Source organism: Rhopalosiphum padi, chromosome 2, assembly GCF_020882245.1.
Source record: "Rhopalosiphum padi isolate XX-2018 chromosome 2, ASM2088224v1, whole genome shotgun sequence".
Lineage (NCBI taxonomy): Eukaryota > Metazoa > Arthropoda > Insecta > Hemiptera > Aphididae > Rhopalosiphum > Rhopalosiphum padi.
In genome coordinates, this window is record NC_083598.1 from 75,683,681 (window position 1) to 75,699,686 (window position 16,006).

General features: G+C 28.4%; 1 protein-coding gene across 2 annotated transcripts; it reads right to left on the reverse strand.

The window, feature by feature from the left end:
• Positions 1 to 306: 306 nt before the first annotated feature.
• Positions 307 to 12,018, reverse strand: LOC132922885 (low choriolytic enzyme-like). 2 transcript variants are annotated; one of them, XM_060986612.1, is made up of 6 exons: positions 11,767 to 12,018; positions 11,536 to 11,704; positions 6,153 to 6,284; positions 4,765 to 5,112; positions 2,480 to 2,613; positions 307 to 664 (listed from the first exon to the last, which is right to left on the reverse strand). In XM_060986612.1, exons 2-6 carry the CDS (start codon positions 11,687 to 11,689, stop codon positions 515 to 517), a joined length of 918 nt encoding a protein of 305 aa, XP_060842595.1. In that variant the 5' UTR covers positions 11,690 to 11,704; positions 11,767 to 12,018; the 3' UTR covers positions 307 to 514. The 2 variants fall into 2 exon arrangements, with proteins under 2 accessions (XP_060842595.1, XP_060842594.1); XM_060986611.1 differs by having other exon boundaries at positions 11,536 to 12,018.
• Positions 12,019 to 16,006: the final 3,988 nt, after the last annotated feature.

The following is a 16,006-nucleotide window of genomic DNA, read 5'->3' on the forward strand; positions in this document are numbered from 1 at the left end:
GTGTTTTTAATCGAAAATTCAAGTACGATTTTGTCATGCATACAATTAAAATTATGCAAAAACTTTTGAAATTAAATAAAATGCTGATTTTTTTTACTAAAATCAACTTAATAATATATATAATGTACCTATATTAGTAAAATTGTTTTCTTTTTTTATAACATTTTATACATAATTATTATAATTATAATACTGAAAATTGAAAATTATAGATACCTAGTGATTATACTTAAGTAACGATATTGTTATAAATTATATTGTAAACTGATCGTCTCTCATCTAACTAAATAAAATTACATACTGTAATGAATAATGATACCTATATGTATTTAAATTAGAGTATTAGAATTTTACTACACTTTTTACTTCGTTTTAATAATCATCATACAACATTAATAAAAACGCGTACTATTTTAAACAATTAAAATTACTTCTTATTTTATTTAACATTGTGCAAAAAAAATTATTAGTTACAATACATTCAAAGTGTCAATAATTATAATTCATTTTTGAACTAAAAAATGCGATATGCGCCGCCTTGGTAGTCACCTGCATTAGTATAGGGTGTTGCAGCTGCTCCATTACAGTTGTACATTGCGTTGACTTTTCGCAAGTCATTGATCGTGGCTCCGGTTCTCTGTCCCAAACTCATACTTGGTTCATGCTTGGAAAAAAAAATATTTGCTATAACACATTTCACTCATAAGTACCATATAAAATTAAATATTTCATAGTTCAATGACAGCAACAACACCACCTGCTACTATACATTAAAAATCCTAGTATTTCTATCCGCGTAATATCTTTTGTTAAACTATATATAGTAGGTATGTTATTTGTAATATTTGTAATAATATATATTATATATATATATCATTTATTATAGATGAATATGTTAGTACTACATTTTAAAACATGACTAATATCTATACGAATTGAAAATAAAAATGGAATTTGTTATTTGTCGTTGGCGAATAAAATCTGTATTAAATAATTATAGCAATATTAATAAAATCAAATGTTTGGTTTCAAAAATGTTAAAATTAATAATAATAACAACTATAAATAATAAATACGAGAAGATATAAAGGTAATTCTCAAATAAAAATTTACTTAGGTATAACATTTATGCCTTTTTTTAAACTTTGTGTTAAATGGTAAAATCGGCTTAAACTCAAATCTAATTATAACGTTCATTTGGTATATTTCCCGAGAGCACACAATTATTATTATTTTTTTTTTAATTACTGAAAATAAACTTTTGTCGCAATTTAGTAAATACACACGACAGCTAGCTGTGTTCAATCCGATTTAAGTGCTAGATAATTTAATTTTAGAATTAAATATCACCCTAAGAATAATTCTTTATTTAAATTCATTCGTTATAAAAATTCTATACAATTACCGAGGTTATTAAATAATATTAAAATACAATTTACTTGGCTAATAAAATAAAGTTACCTTTCTATAATTTTAAGGTAATTTGAGCAAATTGAATAAACTGAATAGTTTAAAAAAAATATTACAGGTACTAGATAATAGATTTTAAATTAATAAAGCTTTATATAAAACAGTCAAAAATATTTACTTAGAACTTGGAATATGTGCTAAATTAAATAGTAAATACGTTTAAAAATATGGAAGTTATTGTTTGTAACAATACCGATAACATAAAATATGTTTTTGAATTTATATTTATTTTTATAACAGTTATACATATTCCACTATGGAATTTCTATTTATTTCCCCCAAAAATACGAAAAGAACACGACATAACCTTTTAGAAAATTCTGGTATACGTATAATTCCCGTTGGGTAGAAAGTTTAATTTTATAATATATTTGTTTAACATCTGCAAAAATATTTTAGTCTCTACTAGAATTTTAAAATGTTTGAAAAATATTTTTTCCTGCTTTTTTAGTTAATACAATTTGTAATTTTTATTTCAAAACCTTGAAAAATTAGAATATATTTTTTTTTTTATCTATAATTTAAAAAAAATGGTTGATCACTATTATGAGAACGTATTCATAGAATTAAAATTATATGTAATATAAATTATGCAAACACAATAGTTAACCGAGTTTGGTTAAAATTAGATAGATTTGTCATTGCTTTCAAATACAATATTATATTTAAATTTAACACAATAGCTTCACTGGGGGATAGCGACACTACGATGGCACGAGATAAGTGCCAAATCAGTTATTGTATCCTGTCCGTAAATTGATTATGTTATAGTAAATATATTCGTTCTATTCAAATTGTATGCAAACCCAATTAATAAGTTCTATTATTTTCAACCTCAATCATAAAGTGTTAAGTGCTAAAAAAGTTAAATATAATATAGTTAGTAAGTTTAGAGTCAGTCAAGTGAAATTTTGTAATAAAAGTAAATTTTTTCTTTGATCAAATTCTAATAAAACATCGAATATTGTTCATACATATTTAAGCTAAATATTTTTGTTTTATAACTCACCTTAGATACAATGGTTTCTTTGCCATTTTTTGAAAAAGCATAACGTGGGTAATGCATTACACTAGTATAATCATAAGGTAGACCGAAAGTAGTTGTGACATTATCGGGCACTTTGTTAAAGTCTGGCCAATATGCTGAAAATAAAATAATGATTAATCCTATAGGTAAATACCACTAGTTGTATTTTTTTTTTAAATAACAGTTATTACTTATTAAATAAGTTTTAAAAAAAATGGTAAGTAAGTGGGTACCACTCTGTTATACATTGAATGTCAAGTGGGTCACTATTATAATTTATAGGTGTGTTAAAAATGAATTCAATGATATCTCGTATCATTGTATACGAAAAACGATTCTGAGCAGTAATGGTCTATCAGCCCAAAGTGATATGTTTATTTAATATAGCTACCAATGTCAATTATTTTACTTTTAATATTATAATAATAAATACGATGATATAATTTTTCCAAAAATATTGATTGACATTTATAATAAAAAAAAAAAAAACTAAAAAATTGAAAGTTTCTTATATCTATAAATAGCTTAAAAATAGTCAAAATATTTTGAAAATGTTATCGTAAATTAAAAACAAAAATATAAACATTTGAAGAAAATTTCAAGTACCTATCTTCTTTGTTTTTGTGTTACATCAAAAAACAAATTGATTTTACGAATTTCCTTTTTTACTTAATTTTTGTTTGTTTTTTCGATTATAAAAATAAGTGCTGAGAATTTTTAAATTTGACCTCTCAAAAGTACAAAAAAGATCCAGTTTGGTATCCAAACCCCCCCCCATTTTTTAAAATTATAGCATTTTATCGACAACTTATCGTGTACTCAAAAAAAAAGTACACAATATGATAAAATCAATACATTCATCACTCGCTTCAGAATCTAAAATTATAATAATAATTTGAAAATATCATATCATATTATTAATATTTTACTACAAGAACAAATATTCGTATCAGATTGTAATTATTCGTTTTACTGTTTATATAGGTAAATACTCGTAGATATTATTTCTATAAATAACGACAGCGTCTCAAGAGTATAGCTTCAAAGGTTTTGTACAAAATTATTTACCAACAAAGTACAGACGAAATACTATATTAAATAGATATTATTAATCCCTATCTATACATAACATAATATTTAAAACGTCCTACAACTTTTACTATGATAAACGTTTGCATACCGACATATATTTGAAAACGTGATTGACTGACTTTGCAAGACTTTCGAAAGTGAAAAATGAAATAAAGGGAATAATTTGTTTAGTTAAACTAATAGGTATCTGTATTAAAACTTAACGTATAGCCTAGATCTTTGTATAGGACATTGGATTTTAATTAAATATTAGATTAGTATTAAATCGTCCGAAAATATACCACAGTAAATAATAATAATAATAATAATATTAATCAAGTATTACTGTCGTTCTAATTAAAACTGTTTTTAATGGTGTATTATATATAACTTTTATAGTTAAGAAAGTGATATGGGTCCCAAAACCATCTGAAACTCATCTCTAACATATATTTTCGTTTTGTAATATTATATACTGAAAGTTCAAACGATGATTTTTCAAATGGACCGTCCCCCTTCCATCGAAATAAAATCCTGGCTACGAGCCTACAGTGGTATCGTATTACACATCGTATTACTACACATTCCTCGTATATATATAAATTTAAAATATATACACACACAGTCACACAGAACCTATTAAATATATCGTAGTGTAATACAATATAAACTCTGTATAATAGGTACACAGAATTGTATCATTATACGTACCCTTTGAAATTATCGTATACTAATATACGTGTCATGTATGTGTGTGGTTTTTGACACCCAGCAGCCTCTGTCAAGTGGATTACGAAACCTACAACTTAAACGTGTTCAAAGGCTCAAAGTCAGAGGTATGCTCGGGAATTATCAAAAATGAGGAAGTGGTGTTTAAAATAAGGTTGATAATAAAAATGATGATGTATAGGTAAGTCATATTTTCAGAAGATATATAATAATAAAATATATAATTGTATGTTCATATAATACATTTTAAATTCGAATTCAAGTTTCTGAGGTTTTAAAGATTGGATTACATTGTGAAAATTCAAAATGTTCAACTCCATACTTGTGTACACTGCATGCACACACCTATGAGCTTAGTAGTTGATATGTCATAACACATTTATTACTTTTTTGATTTTTAAAAAAACCCTTATGAAAATATTGTAAAAATAATAATCTATTGTGAAATAATATTTTTAAATAATTACTCTTGTCGATGTTTTCCCAATAAATGATCACTGCATTGTCACGGTCGGCGCGAGCCTGTTCGTGGAGCAGTCCTGCCACGTGCAGGAGTTCGTGTTGCACCGTTCCTTGGTAGGAGATGCACGACGGTGCCTCTAAGTTCATGCTGTGCGGGCCGCTCATTTCCCGGTGGTAGCCGATCATGGCGTTACAGCCCTTGTTCCGCTCACGGCCGATATGCACGTACTCCGAGTGTCCGACGTCCTTCAGCAGCTGCGTCGCGTTCCCGCCGTTCTTGTCGACAAACTTCAGGCACGTCTTCGACTCAATCGTGTCCATTGCCATGCGGATCTTGGATCGTTCGTCTTGTGCTGCATTAGCGATGGAACAAGCAAACAAATCGTGAAGAAAACAGTTTTAAAATTAAACCCTGGACCGTCGACAGTTATACTGTTTGGACCAAATCTGCAGTAGAATAAAGTTGGAGTGTGATGGAAAGACACCAATCGATTTATCGATAACAATAAGCTAATTCACATAAACACGTCAATCAATACCAATTTTTTGCGATTCCTTACAAATTTTTCGCACCTATTCAAGTGTCAGACGTTTCAAATAGGATTTCCCACTCGGCGATCAATCACGTTAATATATATACACTCTGTATACAATTTACATCTATAATATTAGGACTGGAGTTCGGTCCTCGGGCACACTCAACTTAGATCTGTCACTTCTTTTGAAAGGTACATATATACATATATTGAACAAACACTTCGTGGAAATAATTCGATCTTTAAAATATTTATAGGTACTCTTAGATAAATATTACAATGCCTTTCTAAATTTTTTAATATAAATCGAAGAATGCTAGAAACTATTAATGTTATTATTATGTGAATCTTATCAATACAGAAATAGTTTTAAAAACTTTACTTAAAATATGTTAATTTTAACGAAGACGAATACACTCAGCGAGTAGTTTGAATAAGTACTATATATTATAAATATTATGTACATACCTAATATACATAATCTTATTATAATAATCGAAGTCCTCGGCAAACCCAGTAAAGTATATAATTACGTTTTAAAAATTAAGCTTTAATACTATAAATATTAAATGTGAAGTAAACGTTAAATGCAAGAGACGGGTGGCGCATTACAATGGGGTTATTCAAGGCACCGTTTTTACTAAAACCTAAAAGCTTTTAAAGTAATTTATATTTACTTATATAAACTAGAAGAGAAAAAAAACTAAAATTACACGCTCAGAACGAAAAATATATATTTTATAATAGTAATCGTATTTTTGTTTCATCGATAAACCGATTTTGGGCATCAACTACGTATAGAATACAATTTATTATCAAGTTTTATTTGCTTTTTATTTATAATTCAATTTACTTACTAAAATTATAATGGATTGTATAAGGAATTATTGCCTTGGGCCATTTATAGTAATCTGACATGATAGCATTCCTTGAAACTGGCAGTACTATATCTCCTTGGTATAACCGCGAACTCAATTCTGGATACATATCTGTTAACATAAATAAAACGTATGTATACACAACCTACTAAATATTTTTATTCTATTTTAAACTACATATAACACATGATGGGTTAATGGGTTACGAGTGGTAAGATTGGTTATACTATAATAGTTTGGTTAAGTGTTCAAAAATACATCATTTTTATGCAAATACTATAGCATCAATAACAATCGTTTCACTTTCACACAACACTCAAATGAACACAATATACTTACCTAATGTATTGTTTCATAACAATCATAACTTACTATAAGACAAGGGTCACACCAAAAGTCGGATCGCGATTGACTGGTCAATCTTTCTAGAAATATATATGTCGACCTTAATAAAAATTAATTTTACCATTGTCGATCGATCGCGTAATAAATAATCGAGTAATGCAAATTGCTATATTATTGTATTCTAGAAATTTACTATTATCTGTCAATCGTGATAGTCGGAATAGTTGACTATTGTCTTAAACTATAAGACCTACTGCCTCCGATAACAAACTTTTTTTAAATATTTTTCATTGAGCCCCATGACCTATACGGCGTGATTTATAAGTTATTATTAAAAACAATAAAAGAAACGTTCAAATTTCCTATAGTTTTCACACCACTCGATGATAAAACTCGTACTGTACTTTTTATATAAATATACAATTTTGTTTACTAACATGTAGTCAGTGAACTAATATTGAACGATAAACCCAATATTGATGTATATATATGTTTTTATTTTTTCGATCTACAGATCTGTTATATTTGCCATTTTTACGGGTCTTTTTTACGTTTGAAGAGCTAATATAACCACAGAGCGCATAACATCTGCTATTTCTTTTCAACACATAGGTACCTACACGTTTATATATATATATATATGTATAACAAAACCGTGTCTATTATTTTATTATATCCAAACTGCGTTCAAATTAAATAAACACGGCCTATTACGAACTAATAACTATCATAGTACGGAATATATTACAAGGAAATGTTAATTCAATGTCCTACTACATAAGCTTTTTGAAAACGTCGTAAATAACTAAATATAATATATGTATTTCAATGGTGTACCTAGCGAATCGTGAAAAATTGAAATACGTGTATATTCATAAATCATAACTCATAACCACCATAGTACGCGTAATTATTTAAAACGCAGTTATGTAGAACCGAAAATACAAATATTATTGCGTGATGGTGATGAAGATTATATTAAGTAATTATAATTACAGAATAAAAAAAAATCTAACAAATATCATCTATTATAATATTATTTTATTCTTGGTGTACTAGTATATATTATATACTTTATCGATATCATATAGAATAGATGCATCAGAAAAAAAATAGTCTCTATTTAATGCAATAACCATAATATATAAGACATATAGGTATTACTTAAAGTCCAGCTTTTAAATAAAATGGTTTTTTTTTATTTCGAAATGTAGGATTAATCCATAATATATTATGTATTGTGTATGCATTTCAAAATATATTGGATTGCTATAATATGATGAATCTGGGTGCGACGTGGTAGCCCATCTATCATTTATTATAATGTTCGATTTAGGAGAGTACTCTCAAACAGTCATTGCTATGCATACATCATGTTTAAAACGACTTCTATTGAATCTAGATATTTGCGATCGCAGCCATGTAAAAGTAATGTTCAAATGACAGTTCCATCTGCAGTTGGCACTTGGTAGGGCCTCTCTATACATACACAAAAATAAAATATGTATATCATATATACCATTACATGTGATGTTTTCATACTTTGACTTCCCGAGAACAAATTAAGCACGACAATAGGTCCTGTTTTTCTGACTTTCTGAATGTACAAATGTGTCTGGGGAAAATCATCAACCCTAACAAGTCTCGTAAAATATAGCTTTTGAACATATTTACACAATACACGATTAATTAATTCGGTGTTTTGTTCACCTAAATTATGCCTCAATTGTGTCTATGGAGACAAATGCAAATAACTACTCGTAGGATGTAGGTACCCGATATAATTATCAATAACAACGAAAGACAATTATTATCAAGACATTACGATAACTTATGGTAAGTGGAGTTTTACAATTGCATAGAATTCATGCTCTTGAAATATTTAATTTAAATGATAAATAAAAAAAAAATAATAATTTTACCTCTAGAATTTTAATAATATTATACTTGGAGGAGCGAGAGAAAATTGTTTAAAGTATATGTTTATTATATTAAACAAGGATAAATTGTCAATATGCAATATACAATTTGGTTTATACAGTCCTAACTCATAAGCATAACTCATAACATCATAATACATTTCAATTTTTGTTAATTAATAGTTGATATAATTAAATTACTTTAAATCATAAAATATTAACATTTTGCCGTTACTCGATACTGCAAACAGGCATGGATTGGGACGGCGAGCTATCGAGAAAATCTCAGTTAGGTTAGGTTATATAATCTCGGTTGGCCGCTCAAATTATGAGCTAGCTATTAGTTGTCTGGTCATTATTTAATTTTTTATAATAATGATAAATTAGAACAAACATTAGTATAAAATTTAATAAAATGGAATTATTATAAACTGTACAGGAGCTGTAAATGTAATCAAACATTAAAAATTCAAAAACTCGGTAAGCTTTGCCTATCCTACGCTGGCAACAATAGTGCAATGCGTTTATACAAATTACAAACCTTCAGAATATAATTTCACTCCAAAAGCACATTAACGAAAAATAAGGACCCAATTAATAAGTGATAATTAACTACTAATAAAGTTATAAACTTATCAGTTATAGCCACCTGCAAAAATGGAATTTCTGAAACATGGTTATTAACGCTGATAAATCATGCATTTCCATGTTCAGTATGTGTAATCAATAATAATCATCTATATCAGGGTACGGTTTTATATAAAAACCAATATTTTTCATGATTTAATTAAAACAAAAAAAAAAAAAAAAAAAAAAAAAACGAGTGAAATTTCAAATTCAAATCATACTTATACATTATTATAAATAATATATTTTTTTGAATAAAATTATTATACTCGATCACAAAAATATAACAAACGAGTCTTTATTGGTAAATATAAAATATGTAACGGAAATTGATAAAATAAATCAAATGAATATTTTACGAGGTGTAATTGACACATTTTTATTCTATTCAATACCAACAGCAAACGGAAATTGACCTCTTCAATACTGGAATATAATATGCATTATTTATATTATAACTTCTATAAGTATCAGAATATAATATACACAAATCGAAATTTTTTTTTAATGTTTTAAAAACTAAAATAGTTTTGGAATATAACTATTATAAATTAATAACGAAATTATTTGAAAACGTATACCTCTATGATTTTATTTGTTGATTTTAATAATAAATGACATCTTTATTTTATTATATTTTTCAGATAAGTAACAAATTAATGTATCCAAAGCCGTTTAAATATTATATGGATAAAAGCTAACAAACTAAGTAGATTTTAGGTTAGACTTAATGGTACCATGTTGTTGCGCAAACATTTCATAAATTTAACGACTCGTTAAAATTTAATGGACCAATCATGAATTCATGAGTCACTATTTGATGTGTGAGAGAATCTGTTAAATATTTAAGGAACTATTAAACTCTAATGGACGTCTGTGAACCTCGGCATATGCAATAATATGATTGTAAAGATAAAAATGAATTTTGTTTTTATCCTTTAATAAATACAAAATAATAAATAATGTCCAGCTCCATCTGTTATTATTATAGCTAAGTGCTTACGTCAGTCTAAGCCTTTCAAAATAATAGCTAGAACTTTTATTCCTTCTTAAAGTCCAAATTACAATTATAATATCAGTTCTAAATAATATAAATATTAAATAATCATTTTAATATGTAAATTTTTTTTCTGTAGAATTGACCTGTAATTCTTAAATGGTTTTGGATAGACCAATTATTTTTGAGACCATTTTATAGTACTAAATAGAAGTCATTTGAAATGTATGTGCAGTGGCTTAAAAAAAAGAGAATTTCAATTCGAAAATAATTTAAGTAATTCCAAATCTTTTTATTTTACCTAAAATACGATTATACTGTCTTAGAATAAATTTTATTTGTATATAATAATAGTTACTAAAAAGTGATAAAAATAAAAAAATCTTTAGTATTGTTTATTCTGAATTAAAATTTACTGCATATTGTACAAAATATATTTTCTTTAATCGTGTCAAAAACATTTTCTGTCCATTATTTTTAGATATAAAGATTATTATGGAAATTCAAAATGACACATTTAATGTACTACCTTTTGAAAATGACATTTTTAATATTTAAAATGTTTGAAACTTAGGACACTCAATCATAACGAAATAGTGTCTCAAACACATAAAAAAAAAAAATGAACATGTTAAATGTAATAACCACCACATATTTGGTTGTTGTAATTTTGTGCATGTAAACTTTTTCCTACTCTTAAACTATTTTTATGTTGACTACTCGAAGTACTTGCTTAATTTTAACGAGTTTATGTAAAAATTGCATTTATATATTTGCTATGTTTGTTTAGTAATATTTGTCTCTACCATATCTTATAGACATTATAATAATTTAAAACACTAGTATCTAGTTTTCTTCTCTTCTATCCAACTCTATCTTACTTCCCCTTCAACATCATTGCTTATCTACATTATTATTATAGTTTTAAATGACATCCCTTTTATTTGTCCTTATTCATCCAACGTTCTTTAATTCCACCGGATTTATATTATAATAAATTATTATTTCGTGTTGTCTTATTTCTATTAAATAGCAATATAGAATATTTTTACTCCAGTTTTTCTTATATTTTATATATTTATCGATGTAAAATATTATATTTAAATGGTTCAATAAAAAACCACTTTAAAAGCGAACACGTATGATGATAAAAAATAATATTATTTAACGTGAAAGGCAAATGTCCTAAATTCCGCGTATCACAGTTGTAAAAAAAAATATCATGGTGCGCCCACTGATTTTCAAATTACAATAAACGTAATTTAAACCTGCGTAGGTGTGGGTAAACACTTATAATAACTTCGGATCTTCATTTTTACGAAAAAACTAATTTTATATAGTATAATATTATACTTATACGACTGCATGACATTTTATTTATTTCGTCGCCAAGCATCCCGACTGATGGTGAGTGTAATATGACGATAGCAACAATATAATATATCACGAAGTCTAAACTCTAATGTCGTCTTACCCGGGGTGAAATGAGAAGGCGGTTTCGATCCTTCTTTGAACCTCTCCAAGAGCGTGCTGAGGAAATGCTGTCCGTCCTGCAAACCGGCCGCGGAACACGACAAAATCCTCGCGACCGCACACACGTATACATAATAAAGCGCGCCGCCCGTCATCTCTGCGACGGTTTTCTGTGTTGCAAAAATATTTTGTACTGACCAGATATCGATCGAATCGTATTTGTTATTATTACCGATGTCAATCGTATTCGTATATATTTCGGGTTTATTATATCGATCCCGTAGTGTGTTGGACGCGGGCTCAGGACTCCGCAGACTTCAATACTCGCTCGCCGTAAATAATAATATAATTACACGATTGTAATAATACAATAAATTATACGAGAGCACAGCGAGAGTTACGCGTACGAGTGCTGGTCAACAAGCGCCTTAGAAGTCGGGCCCCAAGTCCTTATATACTTGGGCGCCGGACAGGTATCAGGCGCAAAAAGTATACCGCACGCGCGTTTTATAATAACAACAATATAATGGGTTTTTGATTTTCTCGGCGTATAATATTATACGGCCGTGTGTACACGCGCGCACTTACCCGTGTATTTTACACTGACTATGAGCGTGGGCGAATTATCTAATAATTTCTCCCTATTTCCGTTTCGTCTTGTTTTTTTCCCATACATTATTCGATTGTATTTTATTCCGCGCCGATATACCTACCTTATATATTATAATATTATATAAATAAGTATATACGTGCAAACTCGACGACACGCGTTAATAAGACCCATTATTCATTTGTCCGTTTCGCCGTCGTCGACAAGGAGGAGCATCACCCTACGCTCGTTGAATTAATTATGTAATATATAAAATATACAGGATGATTCACCAAGCACCCCCGTTTTTTCTTTAATATTAGATTTATTCCAATTTTTGGAATTTGTAAATAAACTTAACGAAATGTCATATTTTCAATTTTTTCAATTGTTTATACCATTAAATAAGTGTCTTGTGCAGGCGAAACAAACTTCATTTTTTTAAATGAGAGCAATTATTTTTTTCAATAAATTGTTAATTTAACTATTTTTTTGAAATGTTACCTAATTAATCTAAATCGATAATTGAAAGAATAGTTTCTAATTTATCAAAATGTGTATAAAACTAAGGATAAATAATAAATAGTCCATAAAATTGGATTTACAAAAAAATAAAAATGATTTATATCTGTACCTATACTGTTTACTATATGCTCGAAAATGATTACAGATCATATTGTCTCCGTATCTTCTTAACCCATTATCACGGACCTATTATTCTTAGCATCTATACATAAATTGAAGAACTCAAAAACTACTCATTTGAATTTAATTTTGGATGCATCAGTATTTTTAAAAGTCATATCTAAACAATAATTTACTAGACAAAAATTAGTTCTCATTGAGGAATTAATCTCTTTACATGGCACTCCTAATCTTTAAGTATTAGAATTTCAAAAATCAGAATCTAATAAATTCATCATTAAAGTAAGAAATGGGGGCTGAACATGCTAAGTGAATTATTCTGTATATAGACAATATATATACATGTTGTGATTAACCATTATGTACATAGACATCTCCCTTGGGTGTTTTTATTTTTTACTACACATAATAATGTCAGCTGTATGTGTAATACTAATAAAACACAATAATTAAGTGCAGTGCACGACGATTAACACGTTTCGCGGTTGACTATCTTTCTTCGTTTCACTTTTCAATTTATTATAATTTATTATATTATTTAGTGATCCGATTAAATGACTAACAAACTTCCTAGTCAAATCTTATGGTATTTTTTTATTTTACGTTTTACTATTTTTTATTGAGATGATAATACGCCTACATTGTCAATTTCAATTACTCGGATAATCAGGAGTAGAACATTTTTCTATACAAATTTCAATTTGAATACTTATAAATATATAATATTAAATACATTTTTATTATTATTAATAGCCATTTAAAGTTTGACAAATAGAATATATAGGTAAATAAAAGCAAAAACGTCGCCAAGAGGAAGGTGCCATTTAAAATCATGGTTCGCATCGGATATTAAACATTTCAATTCTAAAGCTGTTAAAATTGTAGTGGCAATCAGTTCAAAATATACAAAAATGATTTGTTTAAAACCCAAATTCGAAATCAGAAAATTAGTGTAGTCAATTACCTGGAGCACTCTGTGTATACATACGGTACAGGTGTCATGGTGAAAATCGCGCGTACAATTGTCGTCGCGGTTGTCTCTAATGTATAATATTATACATTATATTATACACCTATACCAACACAATTGATAAGAGCACCCGTATCCTGCATATATTGGTTTATATTGCACTACAATGTAAAAATGCATATTATTACGGTAATTCAATAAAAATCAAAAAAGTGCTGAAATAAACTTTTTGTTTTTTTTTCATTGAAATTTTTTTCTTTAAACATTAAAAAAAAACATACCTATATTTAATGCCGTTACAGTTTCTGTAACTGGATATCGGTCAAATAAAGACAGTTAATATACAATATATAATTATTATATACCGTATACCGTAGGGTATAAGACGAGTCCATAAAAAATACGAGTGTGATTCATATAAAAATATTGTAATAAAAACTATACGCGGCCAGTGGTTACATTTCACAGTTGCCAATCTCGACCGTTCGTGCTTACATTATTCACATTCACGAATGTAATTTCACGAACTAAGTCTTTAGGTATAAAACAGATATATATATATAGGTAATTATTAAATATTTTTAAACACTTTATAATTTATATGTTTTGAGCACGCCAATCGTTGATTAATATTAATAATAATGATTTAATTATTTAAAACTTAATAGTGGTGCGACAATTGTAGAGAAACAGACAGTCTGAGCATCGATGAGTTTTTATTTTTAACGCCATTTTTATTTTCAACTACCTATCTGAAAATTACAATAAAATGTGAATATGATAAGTACACGCGCGTGTGGAAACGAAATAACCTATCTGCAAACAAAAATTTTCCAGATGGCCTGTGTCGTATATATTATTATCAGTCCGACCCAAGTCTGGTCAAGCGAATCAGTAAACTGTTTTTCATTATCATTTTTTAAAATCCATTTAACTTTCCCATCACATTATCACAATTAGTAAATGCGATAACGTATTTAGCCTTATAATATTAATATATTGTACTATACATTTAATTAATCTTTCAAATAGTAAACTGTACTTAAAATAATACTCTTTATAAATATTATTCTTGAAAAAATTAATTTTATAATGGTCCGCTAACTTCCAAATTATTTTTATAAATATTATATTCATATACATATTACATAATGTATAGTGTGGCATAATGCCATTATAATAAACAAAATATTAATTTCTGTTAAATATAAACACTCTAAGCCAGTGCTTCTCAAACTGGAGGTCGTGGCTATATGACTGGTGGGCCGTGAAATTGTAATTTTAGTATATAATTAATGATTATGATTTAACAGTTTCCTGTTACAAGGGACTTAACAGTTTTACATTAAATTTAGGAGGGAATGACAAAAATGTTTGAGAAGCACTGCTCTAAGCCACTGAGGACAACTATACCTAACCGGCTATGGTTAAGTCGACACAACTCACCGGTACCCGCGGATGGCGGCAGCAGTAGCGCAGATTCGGTCAATTGGTGGCGTCCGTGGCACTGCGGTGTAGCAAGACATCTTGCGACCGATCGCATCGTTTCTGGGCGCATCGGTGTACCTACGTCATTGGCGGCGGACCGTTTGAATTCGACCTAACCTAGCCTAACCGGGGCGAAACGACATATTGGACACCAAATTTTAGCCCCCAATAACCCGTCGGCCGATTACCCGCGGCCGACCGCTACCTTATATGTCCAACACTGCACTCGACCGCCTGGGACCTGCGCGGTAACGTGCAGAATATATAGATGACCAGTGGTCACAATATTGTTCAATTCTCACGAACGCCATCGGTTCTCTTTCCCACTTTCTCGTCCATCTATCATGTCACAGTAGTTTTTAAGTATTTTTTTTATTGTTTTTTGTTAATTTATACCTGTTGTTTATTGTTATGAAGATTGCTTTTCTTATATTATATTATAATAGGTATGTTATAATATAATATAAAATACCTTTTTTGTGTACAAAAAAATAGTTTGTTTTTCGTTTAATCGTTTATTCATTATTCGTATTGCATGTAATTACAATACTTACAAATCTTATTGTGTGAGTTTAAATTGTTTATACCCAACAAAAACACCTGCAGATCTACTGTTCTACTGTACAGTAAATATCGAGTGTAGTATCACGACGGTTCGATGTCAAAAGAAACTACTGCAATAAATCTGTTAAATTCAAGTCGGGTTTTTTTCATTAATTTAGAGTAGAATTCTTCGTAATTTATTATATTATTTGTATTTAATTATAATACAATAGTAAA